A 17,172-nucleotide genomic window follows, 5' to 3' on the forward strand; every position below is an offset into this window, starting at 1 on the left:
TTGGGATGGGCAGGAGAACTGGGAGAGGACATTGGAGGAAGGGATGGCAATGATGATGGTACCACTGTTATGGAAATAACAACATCAATAAGTATGTGTCGAATGCTAAATAAACTTTAAGTCTGAACAGGATGTGTAGGAAGGAACTGCAGATGATGGTTTAAACCGAATATAGACACAAAAAGCTAGAGTAACTCAGTGGGTCAGGCAGCCTCTCTGGAGAAAAGGAAGAGGTGATGTTTCGGATCGAGACCCTTCTGCAGACTGAAAGTCAGGAGAAAGGGAAACAAGGGATATAGACAGTGATATAGATAGATACAGAACAAATGAATGAAAGATATGCAAAAAAGTAACAATGAGCAAGGAAATGTGGAGCTCACAGTCCATTGTTAGCTGTGGGCTCTTTGATGAGTTATACAGACAGTGAAACCTAACAGAACTACAGCAAAACTAGTACGACAAGGGTGGGGGAGGGACAGAGAGAGAGGAGATGCAAGGGTTACTTGAAGTTAGAGAAATCAATATTCATACCGCTGGTTTGTAAGCTGCCCAAGCAAAATATGAGGTGCTGTTCCTCCAATTTGTGTTTGACCTCATTCTGACAATGATGGAGGCCCAGGACAGAAAGGTCAGTATGGGAATGGGAGGGGGAGTGAAAGTTTTTGGCAACCCGGAGATCACGTAGGCCAAGCTGAGCGAAGGTGTTCAGCACCGAACTCTGCGGTACTTCACTGGTCAGAAACCTCTCATCAGAGAAACAACCCTTCACAATTACCCTTGGATTCCATTCTCCAAGTCAATTTTGAATCCAATTGGCTAGGGAAAAGATTTAATAGGAACCTGAAGGGCAATTTTTTCACACAGCGGGTGGTGAATATAAGGAACGAGCTGCTAGAGGAGGTAGTTGAGGCGGGTACTATAAAAACATTTAAAAGACCATTTGACAGGTACTGTACATAGGAAAGGATAGGAAAGGTCTAGAGGGATATGGGCCAAACGTGGGCAGGTGGGACTAGTGTAGATAAGGCATCTTGCTTGGCATGGGCAAATTGTGCCAAAGGGCCTGTTTCCATGCTATATGACTCTATTGAAGGAAAAAGCAGCCCAACATCAGAGGCAGAAAAGAGTGCATGATTAAATGAAGTATATGTGACAACTCAAGTGTATGCATAAATGGAGGTCTAGACTCATTGGGCTGAATGATTTGTTTTTCCACTACACAGTACTCGATCGTGCAGTGATTTCAGAATGTTATTAGCAAGTGGAAATAAAACATACCCAAAAGAAATGGACAGAAATTTCAATAAAATAAGTCAGCTGCAAAAAAGGCGCACTCTCCAATGCTTTTATGACATGCACATCATTGGGTGTTTATCGCTGTGCCCATGGTTTAGAATCAGCGGTGTTAGCTTACATATTGACCTGTATAAGCTCAGGTAAGTATGTTATGAACGGTGAACTGTAATTGATTTTCTTTCTATGGATTAGCATACTACTAATTGCAACGCTTTTACAAGCTGCGACTTTTGCTTGCCTGCACGTTTATTCAAAAACAAGCGCATTAAAATAATGGAGGTAATTACCTGATCAGAGCGAGATTCAATATCATTATATTTCCCCTTCATCCACTGAATGCCGCCATTTGCAGTTACAATGATGGTTGTAAATATATCTTCTCCCGAAGGGCCGCGCTCAGACTCTTTCACTTCAAAATACTCGGAGAACAAGGCAGGCTGCAAGTTTTCCATATTAATGAGGTATTTCAGCTTCAGGTCTCGAGCACTTGCATTGCATTGGCTGAATTGCCGGATAAACCTGTAAAATCTGTATCGGATCCGCTTCCTTGTCACAAAATGGTAATTCTGGATTTGTCGGCAAACGTTTTCTGGCAACAACGACTTATAACTGGAATGAAACAATACAATTAACAGTTGAAATGGAAATAATCATTCATAGTAAGTCTTTTGAAAATGTTTTGCCAATAAATGTGCAAGGTTAATAAGGTCATAAGTGATAGTAGTAGAATTAGGCCATTCGGCCCATCACGTCTACTCCGTCATTCAATCATGGCTCTCTCTCCTAACCCCATTCTTCTGCCTTCTCCCCATAACCTCTGACACCCATACCAATCAAGAATCGATCTATCTCTGTCTTAAAAATATCCACTGACTTGGCCTCCACAGCCTTCTGTGAGCAGTGAGCCTAATGAGCAATAAACACATAATGATTATCCTTCCTGAAGAAATACATCACAGCTGCAAAAGTTAAAAGCACCGTGCTATCACCAACAGAGTTTGATTCATAAACTAGGCAGTTTCAGTGGGTGCTGAGCAGTTTGTAACTCCTGTTCGGAACACAGATGGCACCTTTGGGTGGCTATCTTCAAGTTATAGGTTGTGAGAGCCCACAAACCTCAACCACTAGATTGGACCGACAATCTACCTCATAGACGTTTCGGACCAGTATCAGTCAAGCATAATCAGTCTGTGAATTATTCAATGACACAATCTCCTGGGAAGGCAGGTTTTGTATAACAACAGCAATTCCAGTGTAATAACCGTTTTTGGACACCACCTTGCCAAACTGCCGAACATTGAACAATAGAGCACAAGAACAGGTCCTTTGGCCGACAATGTCTGGGCCAAACATGACGACAAGACCACCTCTTATCTATATGAACATAATCCATATCCCTCTATTCCCTGCATATCCATATGCCTATCCAAAAGCCTCTTAAAAACTAGTATCATAGCTGACTCAACCACCAACCCCAGCAGCACATTCCAGGCATTCACCAACCAACCTCTGTGTAAAAAAACTTGTCCGGCACATCTCCTTTAACCTTTGCCCTACACACCTGATGTGTGAAGATTTTTCATGGGGGTTTTTTAATTTCCCAATATTAACTGGGGTTGCCCTTAGTTTAAGGGGCTTGGATGGGGTGGAATTCAGAAAATGCATTCAAGAGGGATTTTTTTAAAGCAGTATGTTGATGGTCCTACTAAGCAATTGGGCTGCTACTTCGATAGGAAAGAAGCAGAGGGGTACAGGCCTAATATGGGCAAATGGGACTATAGACTAGAGTGGCACATAGACAGCATGGATGAGTTGGGTCAAAGAGTCTGTTTCTATCCCATACAACTCAATGGCTCTATTAAAGGCACTTGCAAAATTCACAATATGTAGCTTATTCCTCGATGCATTCACACTTTTAATCTTTTCTTTGAAGGTGACAATCTGAAACTGCTTAAAAGAGGGAGCTTGGAGGTGCTGATATTTCATATCATATCATATGTATACAGCCGGAAACAGGCCTTTTCGGCCATCCAAGTCCGTGCCGCCCAGTGATCCCCGTACATTAACACTATCCTACACCCACTAGGGACAATTTTTACATTTACCCAGCCAATTAACCTACATACCTGTACGTCTTTGGAGTGTGGGAGGAAACCGAAGATCTCGGAGAAAACCCACGCAGGTCACGGGGAGAACGTACAAACTCCTTACAGTGCAGCACCCGTAGTCAGGATCGAACCTGAGTCTCCGGCGCTGCATTCGCTGTAAAGCAGCAACTCTACCGCTGCGCTACCGTGCCGCCCTATATTTATGTGATCTTTCCCTGTAGCTCTGCAATATTTTTCTCTTAAAGTCCTGTTGTCAGATCTGCTTCCAGGCATTTTGTCCCAGATCATAGAAAAAATATTTGCCATTCATTGAATTTGACACTGCAAGCAGTTTCTCTTAATAGATTCAATAAAACCCGATAGGCATTTGAACATCAATCAAAATTATCCCTGGTCTAATAAAAGTTATTCCAGCTTCTGCAGTGTTGGAACATCTTGGTGATGACCTTCCCTGTGACAGATGGGGATCCTCTGTGGTTATCACAATTGGACGTCTCATGTGTCTTGAAGATGGTCATGATTGGGACATCTGAGGTCCCCTGGCCCATTCACCTCTTCGTAGATACAGGAGATGAACTTGTGAATCGCCGACCAGTGTCCCTTTCTGCCAGTCTATGGAACATCAGTCGATATACTGTCTAATCCAAAGCCTTGTTGATTTTCTATTGGCATTTGACCTTTTCAAAACTTTGTGGATCAAGGGGCGCAGTGTATGGGATGTAGTCAATTAAATTTGTGTCAAGGAGTGATTCACAGTAAAGGGGCTCTTTGAGATGCTCTCGTCTCTGTCCTCTGCTTTCACCAGGGTTGGCCCTGGGGTTGCTAATGGTCTTGAATGACTGAAGAACCTGAAATTATGGTTTTGGAAGAGTGACTGGAATGCATGCAGCTTTCCCACCTGTCCTCTGTTCATTATGCCACATGTGTTCTGTAACACCTCCGCCATCAGATGCCTGTAGAGCTATCTTATTTCTCGTGAGCATTAGTTCTTGCCTGTCTAAGAGCCATAGAGAAGTGAACACTGGGGGCTTACTGCCTTTAGTCTCCTGAATGACATGAGATTTACAAGGATACCAGGATCCATCATACAATTGCAAATAATACCTTTTTGAATGATAAATGTCCAAAGGAGATTGGTCCTTCTCCTTTGCCATCCTCATCATATCGAGCACTGCCATACCCAGACATTCCTCTTGCATTTCGTGTGTAGCTGAGACTTTGACCCATCCGTTAACAAAATCGTCACGCCACTATGGAAGAAAAGCAGAAATCAGTGATAGCTCTTTGTACTTGCATATTGATGACTTGTATGGACTTCACAGCATCTTTGTTTTCACTCAGTCGAATTGTTAGTCGTCCATCCAACCAGCACTATGCATCGTCTTCAGCATACATACTGGGGTGGATTAAGAAGGAGACTCAATCCATTCCTAAAGACAATTAGGATTGGGTAATAAATGCTGACCTTTCCTCCAATATCTGCACCATTTGAATAAATGAGGAGAAAATTACAAAATATATTTTCACTTAGCAACATTTTGAAAAGGAAGGTCTAAAACCTTCATCTGCCAATCTTTAATTTAGTTTATTGTCACGTGTACCGAGGTACAGTGAAAAGCTCCAATGGATCATTAATGCATTGAGTGGTTTGGGCCATGCACCTCCAACACAAGCCATTACAAACTGTGCATTATTCAGCAGCATTTCGCCAGGGAGTTGGGATTTGCTGGCAGGGAAAGGAAGCTATTAACAGGGTAGTGGTGGTGATGAGGGTCACGGACGATGGTTTGTGCTGAAAAGACATCAGGAATTGTGAAGGTTGCAAACCTCAGGAAACGGAAGAGTGGTGACCAGGTTGGATTGAGATTTTTCCAAGGTGCAGGGATGCTTTTCTCTGAGATAGATTCAATATTACAATAAGGATCGCGAGCAGCTATGAGGTCCCTTGCATGTAGCTATAGCAGGTGTAGTAGCGAGAGGAACTATCTAAAGTTGGAGAGCTGGGCTGCAAGCTGCCCATCTCTCTGAACATCATTCTGACCTGACATCAGTCTGAAGAAGGGTCTCGACCCGAAACGTCACCCATTCCCTCTCTCCTAGATGCTGCCTGCCCTGCTGAGTTATTCTAGCATTTTGTGATACCTTCGATATAGCAGGTGTAGGATTGATTTCCATTGTCAATAGTTGAAATGGCAGGTATGGTCATACTGTCACCCTGCCAGTTTAAGGCCTTTGAGGGGAAGTTTCTCACGATTAAACCTCACCCTGGCTCACTCATTGCACTAATCAGCTAAACTTAGCTGAAAAAAACCTACTGCCACTTCCTTTTTAACAGGTCAGTCCACAGTCTCCCATTCATGTGCGGAGTTTACAGCTGACAGATAAAAAATAAACCCCTTTAAAAAGGCAGTAAGTTGTATAAAACTTTGGTTAGGACACCGCTGAAGTACCAGGCGTAGTTCTGATCCACATATGATGGGAAGGACATGATTGTACCGGAGCAGGTTCAGGGCAGGTTTACAAGGATGAAGACACAAAGTGCTGAAGTAACACAGCGGGGTCAGGCAGCATCTCTGGAGAAAAAGTATGGGTGACATTTCAGATCGGGACTCTTCTTCAGACCTTGGATTACAAGGATATAACTTGGTATAGAGTGTTTCAACTGTAAGGAGAGACTGGATAGGATGTGCTTGTTTTCCTTGGAACAGCGAAGACTGGGAGAGGGGTGGGTTGGGGGGAATATGATTGGGACAATCAAAATCTTAGGGGGCTTCCTTACTCTTACCAGAGGTAATTCGCAGGGGACAGCTAAGGTTTAAGGAAGCAGGAGGATTTAGAGGGGAACTGAGGTGAACATGGACAAACTAGGGAGCTCAAAGTAGGATTTCAGTTTTGTAACGTAAATACACCACCCTAAATCCAGTTTGTGCTGACATGAAATTGCAAGGCCAATACTGTTTATAGCAACAAAATGTACCTGACCACAGCATTATTTTTCAAAATGACAGATTAAAAAAAATCAAAAAATCTTGCCTTTAAAAATAGAAGACGTAACACTTAGAAGGATTTGAAGGAAGAGGGAAAAACAGGCTGGGAAATCAGCCATGAGCCATTGCCACTGTGTGAGCACAGGCATTTAGAAATTGGCTACACGATGAAATGACTGAGGCTTGGAACATTTGGCAAATGGTTGAGACATAAGGTAAACTGATCAAATATTTGAGGCGGATGGAGATGTAGGACTCTGAGGAGGATGCAAGAAAGCAAAGCTGGCTTTGGAATGTTCCAACAGAGCAAGAACAAACTTAATGGACTGTTACATTTCATACCTCATGGGTACTTTGGAAGGCTTACTTTTTTTAGTTTAAATTGGGAAAAAAAAGACTTGCATTCAAAATAATATTTTCAGTTTGAAACAACATTCCCTTGTTTTTTAAGTTCATTTGCAGTATTTGTTGGTTCATAGCAATATGTCAATAGTTCCTTCCTGCAGATCAAGTAGTGTCGGAGCTACATTCATCTTCTAATTCGGGCACTATTTCCATTACAGGGTAAGTAGGATTTCTCCTGTTATATAACCGTTCCATTTATACAACGTAAGATGAAACTGTCGATTTATTCAAAGAGCACCGTCCAGGCAATTCTAGTTTAATTAACACCACTCAAACTCAAATTAAGGGCCCACCGCCAAGATTCTCATTATACAGTCAAAGCATTTATAGGCCGTATGCAGATGACAAATCAACAGTAGCTCCATGCATGTCAATGTGCCAAATGTATGCTACAACACTTCTCTGTCAAACCCAATCTGAAACTCTATACCTGAGCAAAAAGATACATCAATATAGAATCATCGATGAAAGGGCTCTCTGTACCCTTGGTAACACTATAACGATAGGCTCTCCTGTGTCCAGGACTATACCAATGTGGAAAGTAGAATCTGTGGAGGGAATATAAAAATGGTTACTTTAATCATGGAATTAAATTCTTAGTTTAGTCTAAAGAATGTAAAGCAATCAAATGTAATTGCTATGCAAAATCTATTAGCACAAGTATTTGACTTATCGGTTGCACACTGACCTCTAAACATTCAAAATAAAGTGTCTGAATAGATCAGAAAATTACAGTATGAGCCCCACAACCTGCAGAAGAAACTATTGTACAATTATTTGTCTGCTAAGTGTAATAGTGCATAACTTCTAGGAGCAGAATTAGGCCATTCGGCTCAGCAAGTCTACTCCGCCATTCAATCATGGCTGATCTATCTTTCCCTCTCATCCCCATTCTCCTGCCTTCGCACCATAACCCCTGACACCTATACTAATCAAAGTATCACTAAACTTTCTAAAGGTAATTGAACATATATCTTTAAAGGAAATAATTGCTGAGCTGAGTGTAAAGTCCAGGTGAGTGGTTCTAATCTAACAGAGACCTTCTTCTGTCCAATCAGGCAATTTTTTAGTTTATAGTCTCTAGGATAGTTTATAGAATAGTGTTTAGTTTAGAATAGAGATACAGTGCGGAAGCAGGCCCTCTTAGTCCATGCCCACCAGCAATCCTTGCACATTAACACTATCCTACACACACTAGGGACAAATTACGATTATACCAAGCCAATTAACCTACGAATCTGTCTTTGGAGTGAGGGAGGAAACCGGAGATCCTGGATAAAACCTACGTAGGTCACGGAGAGAACGTTCAAACTCCATACAGATAAGCACCATTAGTCAGGATCGAACCTGGGTCTCTGACGCTGTAAGGCAGCAACTTTACCGCTGTGCCACCGTGCCCGCAAGGACTCTGATGGACTCCTCATTTGACTCAAATCAGTGTTGCAAGGTTAGTTCTCCGCAATCCCAAAGATGTTAACATATTGCCTCTTCTTGCCCGAGTGCAGCTTTGAAGGCACTGACAAATACACAGATTTATTTAACAGGAAGAGGTGACTGGTCAGCTGAGGCAAGGATCAAACCCATGTCTCTGGAGATGTGAGTTAGCAGTGCTAATTGGTGCTACCATATTACACAGCGGTCAGACAGTTGACATAAGGATTTGTTTGCTTCGGGCAAGAGAAACTTGTAGACAAATTTTGAAACAATAAATGAGGTAAACTGATTTCACTGGTAGTAGGGTTGGTAACTAGATGTTCAATATTTAAGATATTTGATAAACAAAAATCAAGAAAATATGTCTTTGTTTGATGAGCCCTTGTAATCTGGAATACACTGACCAGAAGTAAATTCAGAAGGAACTTTCTAAAGGTAATTGAACATATACCTTTCAATAAAATAATTGCCGAGCTGTGTGTAAAGTCCAGCTGAGTGGTTTTAATCTAACAGAGACCTTCTTCTGTCTAAACAGACAGCTTTTTATTCTATGATTCTGCAGCTTTTTTATATGTAAACCCAGATTCCATGTTAAAATGTGATCCACACAGAAATGTGTGGACACTTATACCAGAAGTTAAAATTATAATATAATAAGAAATATTTAAGATAATTTCCATTGTTGATTGTGGATTTCAACCCACCTTAATCGATAGACGGTACATTCATCTGTTGATGCATCAATATGAAAGATATGGTTTGGAGGATACCAGGACCGGTCTCTCTCATTCATCAGAGCAAACAGGGAGTTGTAGACTGGGAGAATGCCTAATGAATCAAGAATATTACCATTTAGTAGATTCAAACTAAAATACTGATTTTTCTTCAGTTCTAACTTGATTTTTATTTAAACGACTGCAGAAATATACTGAGCAACCACTGAATTGGAAGGCCATAGTTAATAAAAATAGTTTCCCCAAATCACAGATATCTTTCATTTAAAACTGCTGAAAACATCATCATACTTTACATTTCCTGTTACATTTTTTAAATTGCAATGAATTTATCATCTGTCGGTGTCAGTTTACCTCAAAGAGTGAAGATCAGCACTGGGGAATATTTCCTTACAATTTTCTTTAAACTAACTGCAGACATAGATATAGTATGAATAAAAAATCTGACAGTGAGGAAGATATACAGACCCTCTGTACATCAATGGCTAGGTTTCAGATGGAGAATTGCATCCATACTTGAGGCTACGAAAGGAATTAAATATATATATACATACAGGACCATGAGGAAATATCATTGTAAGTGAGTTCAAGTGAGTTTCATAGCGCAGTACAAGCACAAAAGACTAAATACTGCCCTGTTCTGTTTAATTTCACCATTATATGCTGGAAGAAGGAAACACATGTCACTGCTAACGCAAGGATCAAAATAGCTGGTCCAATGCAGCTGCTTCCTTTACAATCATGTTGCTCTTTCAATGCATGCACTCTTAGTCATGAGTCCACACATGAAGAACTAATGCACTTGTTCAAATGTACCCCTGGCTTCTGTTCCAACAAAATAACAAAAACAATCTTACAAAACCTCAATCTTACAAAATGCTCAACAAAGCATTTGTAGAAAATCTCAATCCGAGATAGCCCAATTTAAAATTAACCCATCAAACATGAATATACCAGGATTGTATAAGACCCCATTTTATATCCTGGCTTCACCGGCTAAAACGTTGAGTACAATCAGATACAATACATGTCAGGCATTGATTGGAATATCATTCGTCAGCCGAGGTTAAAGGTGGGGTTCAAATGAATAATACAACATTTTGAACTGCCAGTTATTCTCTTAATTTTTTTTTTTAGATTTAGAGATACAGCGCGGAAACACACCCTTCGGCCCACCAGGTCCGTGCCGCCCAGCGATCCCCGCACGTTAACACTATCCTACACACACTAGGAACAATTTTTTTTAAAAACATTTGCCCAGTCAATAAACCTACATAGTCAATAGTCGTTTATTTGTCACATACACATAAATGTGTAGTGAAATGAAACATTACCCGCAGTTCAACAATAAGACCAATAAGAATAATCAATAAAAATGCAATAAGACATACAATCACAAACTAACACCAAACAAAAGAAACATCCATCACAGTGAGTCTCCTCCAGTCACCTCCTCACTGTGATGGAAGGCCAGAATGTCTTTTTCTCTTCCCCTGCCGTCTTCTCCCACGGTCAGGCTGTTGGAGTTGCCACGTCGGGGCGGTACGTCTTTGGAGTGTGGGAGGAAACCGAAGATCTCGGAGAAAACCCACGCAGGTCACGGGGAGAATATACAAACTCCGTACAGACGGCGCCCGTAGTCAGGATCGAACCCGAGTCTCCGGCGCTGCATTCGCTGTAAGGCAGCAACTCTACCGCTGCGCCACCATGCCGCACCTAATCTTTTGGTGTCTAGCCCCATGCCACATTTTGACAACGCTAATGAATGTATGTTTTGCCTCTGAAAATGTCAGAAGAATTCTTGCACAGTTCTTGTCTGATATATTTTTTTTATTCTGATTAAAGTTTATTTTGATTTAATAAACATTACACCTCTGTGCTGTTGTTACTTGCCTGCTACCCATTCTTACAGAGGGAGTAATTTCATCCAAATGAACCTTGCAGAATAAATGCCTGATCGACCTACTTTCTGGATTCAGACATTGGCAGAGCCAGATTGTTTGCAACCTCCAGTGAGTTTCTGGCCACATAATCCTAAGACTTACAAAAACATTCTATAAAACACACAGCATTTTGTTAAACAAATCTTACACTCCTCAAAAAATGCAAAGCTAATGGAAACTCTTATTTGTAGGAGCTTTTGGACATGTGTGTAATGCCAGCTGGTGTATTGTACATTATCGCTCAAGATGACAGCACATATATACACACAACATACAGTCAGTGTAGATTTGGCTGGAACAAATTCCAACCAGCAATTGTTATAAGACCCACCTCTATCTAAGCTTCAGCCTTGAAGACCGAGGCATCCATTTTCCTTAAGGCTCATCTCTGTTCCCTTTATTCACAAACTGCTTCAACCAACCAATCTTGCCGCCCCCCCCCCCCCCCGCCTTACCTAGACTCTCCAATTTGCTTTCATTCCCTGCTGATGTTATAGATCGTCTCTCTCCCTGCCCTCCAACTCCTCCATTACATTAATCTTCTCCTCAATATCTTCAGATTATTGCTTTCCATGATTACCTATCGATCACTCTCACCTTGATTGTTTCATTGGCATCCCAGGCTTCCTCTCAAAAACATCTTCTTCCCCTCCTGACTTTCCCTCCCACCCCTTTAAACTCTCTCACCTCCATGAAAGACAGATACTCTTAATACCCACACAATGCATGAATGGACTCTCTGAAAAGATTTCATGAGACGGTATACCCATGAGCTAGGTCAGATTTCAAACTAAGTTTTTCTCTCTGTACATTTGTTGCCTAGCCTCCTGAGTATTCTTCTTTTATTTCAGATTTTCTGCAACTGCAGTGCCGTCTGCCTTGCAATTCCAATTTTGCCTTTTCTTTCTTTCCCACTCTCACTTTATTTGCCTCCATCTACTCTCCTCCATTCAGATTAGCTGCAATCAATATGCCTTCACCACCCCTCTCTGCGGGCACAATCACAGTCCTTCCTGGCTTCGTCCCTACCACAGATGTTCCTCTGGTTCTCTCTAACCCTCTCACTTCTCTGCAACTAATTTATTTCTCACCTTTCCTTATTCTAATAAAATAAAAACAAAAATTACGTCAAACAGAATTTGTATTAAAAATGTTAATATACAAGCTGGGAAGTAAATGCGAAACAGATTTCTTTGATTGATCTGTGGGGTATTTCCAACAGTCTCCTTTTGGTTTCAATTCTTTGTTACAGCTCTGACCTGTATGTCACAGATTTTCTATGATTTCCCTACTTCTAATTCCCCTCATTAATCTATCAACGAGGTGACGTTGTGAACAATGTATTCCTGTGGCAACCCTAACATCATCCGAACAGAGGAGTTTCCTTTGTTCTATCTATTCTGCCGCCCACCACCCCTCTTCCCCTTCACTCTCTGCAATTTAAAAAAAAAAGAAAAAAAGAAAAAAAGAAAGAAAAAAAGAAAAAAAGATCTCTCTCTCTCTCTGTGCAAAGGGTCATCTATATGAAATGATAACTTTCATTTTCCACAGATGCTGCCAACCTGCTGAGTGTTTCCAACATTTCCAGCTTTTATGACAAATTATATTAGTTCTTGAGGAACAAAACCTCATCTTGTGGCTTTCAGGAATCAGTATTAAGTTCTCCAATGTTAGGTCTGGCTTTCTTTTCGATCGTATCAGAATTGGAATCTGCCTGTCACCATTTCGGCTCAGTTTTTCATTTTCTATCTGTAAGGTTTGTCTGTACCAGCCCTACAGCTTTTACTGTTGGCAAATTTACACAAAAAACATTTATCTACTACTTTACCATCACATTTATTTATTTGATCTCACCCTATCAGAAATGTTCTTTGTTCTACTCATCCTTCTACACACCCATCGTCACTGCTGCTGATGTTGGAATATTGAACAACACAGCGATGGAACAACTCAGTGGGTCAGGCTGCATCTGAGGAGAGAAATTCTTCCATCTGAAGAAAGATGCTGACATGAAATGTCATCTGTCCATTTCCCTCCACAGATACTGCCTGACCTGCTGAGTTTTCTCCAGCACTTTGTACTTTTTGGTCTCTTTCCGTGTTTTGTTGAAGGATTTTAATTGATTCCCTCTCCACAGATGCCGCCTGACCTGATGAGTGCTTTCAGTATTTTGTTTTGTTTTAGTTCAGATTAAAAATCATGCTTTTCATGGAGAAAGAGAATGGCATGGTTTAAGCAAATGGTGAAAGGGTTTTATGGGATAAACACAGAACATGTTTCAACCCATGGGGATGTTCAGTACAGAGGAAATTAATGATAAAATAGCCACTAATAATTCTGCTATGAGAACAAGGCAAATGCGAACTTCCAGCCTTTTAAAATGTTTGAAAGGGTTTGGACGTGCAATTTACGGGAAGCAGAGTAGGTAAAGGTGAAGTTGGCAAGCAGCATGTACAGAATCTAAACACCTGCTGCACAACGTGACCCAATGTTATGTTGCACAATTCTATATTAAAATTGGGGAGGCGTGGGAATGCGGAAACAAGCTTTGGTCTGAGCAATCGACCATAATTGGGACTCCTGTTTAACACCAAAATAACATGACTACCACATCAAGTACATCGCTTAAAATAGTCTTTGTAAATTGTAGCAGTGAAGAAAGAAGTTTGCACAACATGGACACATCTGACAGGACATACAGGCATTTGATGCAAGCAAGCAAGTTGACGGTCTTGCTGAGGGGAAATTATAACCAATTTACTGAATCTTTTCAAGAAGTAACAGATACTATGTAGATGGATTGCACCTTGACATCCAGATAGCACTTGAAAACGCACCATATCCAAGGTAATTGTGGAAAATAAAAGTTTTTGGTGCAGGAGGCTACATTTTGCATTGATATAAGTTGGCTGACCAGTAGAAGGAAGACTGTGACCAAAAATGAGTCTTTCGCTCATAAAAAGATTATTGAATGGTGTGTCACAGGAATCAATGCTGAACCTTCAAAGATTTATATAAATTGGTTGGATTAAAGTACAGTTCCACTGGTGGAAACATCACAGCATCTATCCTGTTATACCCCTGAGCATCTTATATGTTTCAATAAGGTCTCACTTCATTCTTGTAACTTTGAAAGCATATAGATCATATATCCTAGCCTTTTTTTTCATAACCCTCTTATCCCAAGGATGAGTTGAGTGAATTTCTTTTTGATTGTCTCCGATGTTAGTAGACATGGACTTATATTAGTAGACATTAGTTTTCCAGTTTCTAAATTCCGACCAACTTTCAATAAAGATCAATATATTATTTGCTTTCCTAATTACTTGCTTCACCTGCCTGCCAACCTTTTGTGATTTGGGCACAAGAAGACTCTGTACTTCACTTACCTGCAATCTTTCGCTTTTTAGACAATAGTCTACTTTTAGGTTCCCCTCACCTACATGCATGAACTCACATTAACCTCCATTTGCCAACTTATGTGCCTACTCACACAATCTATCTATTTCCTGTTGCAGAGTCTGCATATCCTCAGTGTAACATATCCTTCCATCTATTTGTGTCATCGCCAAACTATATGATTAATTGTGTGCAGAACGGCATTTTGGAGTTGAAATTGAAGAACAATTAAAACGCAATGAATCCAATGACAGGAGCAGTGGTACAACTGGTAGAACTGCTGCCTCACAGCGCCAGAGACCCAGGTTTGATCACTACCTTGAGTACTGATCGTGCGGAGTTTGCACATTTTCCCTTTGACTGGCTGGGTTTTCTCCAGGCATTCCGATTTCCCCCAACATCATAAGGATGTGGGGGTTTGTAGGTTAATTGGCCTCTGTAAACCACCCCTAATGTGCAGGGAGTGGAAGTGAAAGTCGGATAACGTAAAACTAGTCTGAATGGCTGATCAATGGTCAGTGTTGACTTGGTGGGCTGAAGGGCCTGTTTCCATGGTGTATCTCTAAACTAAACTAATACCTAAAGAGATGTTAGTTTATGTGAAACAAGTAGTTAATTGGGCAGGAAGGAACTGCAGATGCTGGTTTACACTGAAGATAGACTCAAAATGCTGGAGTAACTCAGTGGGACAGGCAACATCTCTGGATAGAAGGAATGGGTGACGTTTCGGGTCGAGACCCTTCTTCAAATGGCCTCCTCCCTCCGTAATTTATTTATTCAACCTGCAATGATATTTTTATTTCCCACAGCACTTTTTAAAGACATAAGCCCTCATTCAGAAGGACTCGGTCGCTTTGAAGAATTAAAACAAACTTCTAAATTTCGGACAACACGAGAATTTTTTTTTCCATGCTTCTGTATTGTTTAATAAATGCTGCCACATTTCATCTTGAATCACAATGTGGTATTTCAAAACATTTACAAGGCCTATTGACAACAAAGCACTGTTGGCAAGTGATTTTTCAGCTGTCTTTGTCAGCTTTTTGGGAGAACAATGTGCAACGTTATAATCACAATCCCATTTACCAAACAGCAGATATAGATAGCCTCACACTCCTCCTGAGAATCAACACCACCAACTCCCAGTTTAACCTTCCACCCCTCTTAACTAAAAATGACATAATCAGGTGTTTTCTTTGGAACTAATGGAGTTGGAGTGACTTTTAACTGAAGTGTATCAGATTGTGAGGGGCCTAGACTAAGTAAATAGGAAGGACCTATTTTCCTTGGGCAATTTGGTCAAATACCAGGAGATGTGGATTCGAAGGAATTTTTGAAAAGATTGCATGAGAAAATATTATTTCACTCGCAATGTTGGGGATTTTGGAATCATTGCTTAAAATGGCTGACAAGAGGCAGAAATCCTTATCCTTTTTTAACTCTACATACTATAGATGTACGATTCAAGAGTAATGACTGGCACAGATATAGACCTGGTGCTAAGTGGGAATTGGGTTGGGTAACTCTTTCTTGACTGGCACAGATATTGTTGGTTGAATGGCCTCCTTCTGTCAAGTAAACTTTCCCTGATTCAACATTATTACAGCTGAAGAGTGTGCAGAAGAGAGGAGGATGGTAATTGAAGTTGTGAAGGCATTTATTGTCATGCAGTCCCTGGGAATTGTCAACAGCCAGATCATTAATAGCATTTACCAATCATGGCTCTGTCATGGTAGTGTAAAGATGTACAGTGCTAAGTAATCTTGTCTGGAAATGAAAATCATTGTTTGAATTCAGAAGGCGCATATTGACCCTTCTCTCTACATGACCCTGATAAAGAGGATATAGAGTATGAAATTTGAACGATATTAATCTCGTCGTGCTGATACCCCGTTGCTGTGTCTACTGCTCCTAGGTTGGGAATGAAATTAGAACTACAAAAAAAGAAAAATTGGATCACAATGTGTAATGTTTGTGTGTTAAAACACTGAATATCCTCGAAAAAAAGGGACTTGATGATTTCTATCTTCAATGTGTCTGATGCACTAACACAGAGAGGCACTTTGGAATGAAAGTGGTGACTGGCAGTGACTTTATTTAGTTTAGTGATACAGCGCGGAAACTGGTCCTTCCTCCCACTGAGTCCTTGCTGCCCAGCAATCACCACACACCAACACTGTCCTACACACGCTAGGGACAATTTACATTTATACCAAGCCAATTAACCTACAAACCTGAACGTCTTTGGAGTGTGGGGGATACTGGAAATCCCGGATAAAACCGATGCAGACACAGGGTGAACATAGAAACTCCGTACAGACAGCAGCCGTAGTCAGATTCAAACCTGGGTCTCTGGCGGTGTAATGGCAGCTCTATCACTCTACTGCTGCCGACTTCATTAGCCCAAGCAGAAGAAATCTTTACAACATTTGGGCCGACTTTGTCATACATTAAAGGGGTCTGTCTGAAACAAGTACCAGATATATGGTGTGTGGGGCTGGAGGCCAGCTTTGGTCTCTTTTAGTCTAACAGTGGTTGTGGCTTTCTCTGAGGCTTCTACAATCTGATGCTTAAGGTCTTGATCGCCAATATTTCTCTTTCCAAATATGCTACCTGACCCGGTGATTACATTTTCTGTTCTAATTTCAGATTTCCATAAAAGCATATATTGCAGTCCCTGCTCTCTGACATATTGTCAATTTAGGACACACTCACTGGCACTGGCTGGGAGCCTGGCACCATTATTGTGCAAGGTCTCCAAGCAGGTATCTTTCTCTTACAAATTCCAGATGTAGTCTTTGCAAACAGTTTACTGAATAGGTGGTGAAATATTTTAGTGTTAAATTTTGGTAGACTCTTGTTTAAG

At 40.9% G+C, this 17,172-nt stretch overlaps 1 protein-coding gene across 4 annotated transcripts in view; it reads right to left on the reverse strand.

Moving 5' to 3' along the window:
• The window catches only part of LOC144589973 (tyrosine-protein kinase JAK2-like), a 165,955-nt gene that overhangs the window by 50,914 nt on the left and 97,869 nt on the right, over positions 1-17,172 (reverse strand). For all 4 annotated transcript variants that reach the window (XM_078394900.1, XM_078394891.1, XM_078394909.1 and 1 more), the window contains exons 3-6: positions 8,935-9,058; positions 7,227-7,344; positions 4,509-4,654; positions 1,584-1,905 (exon numbers count right to left, since the gene is read on the reverse strand). In XM_078394900.1, coding sequence (XP_078251026.1) covers positions 1,584-1,905; positions 4,509-4,654; positions 7,227-7,344; positions 8,935-9,058 — 710 coding nt within the window. The remainder of the gene's footprint in view (positions 1-1,583; positions 1,906-4,508; positions 4,655-7,226; positions 7,345-8,934; positions 9,059-17,172) is intronic.

The sequence above is a fragment of the Rhinoraja longicauda genome, chromosome 3 (assembly GCF_053455715.1).
Source record: "Rhinoraja longicauda isolate Sanriku21f chromosome 3, sRhiLon1.1, whole genome shotgun sequence".
Classification (NCBI taxonomy): Eukaryota; Metazoa; Chordata; class Chondrichthyes; order Rajiformes; family Arhynchobatidae; genus Rhinoraja; species Rhinoraja longicauda.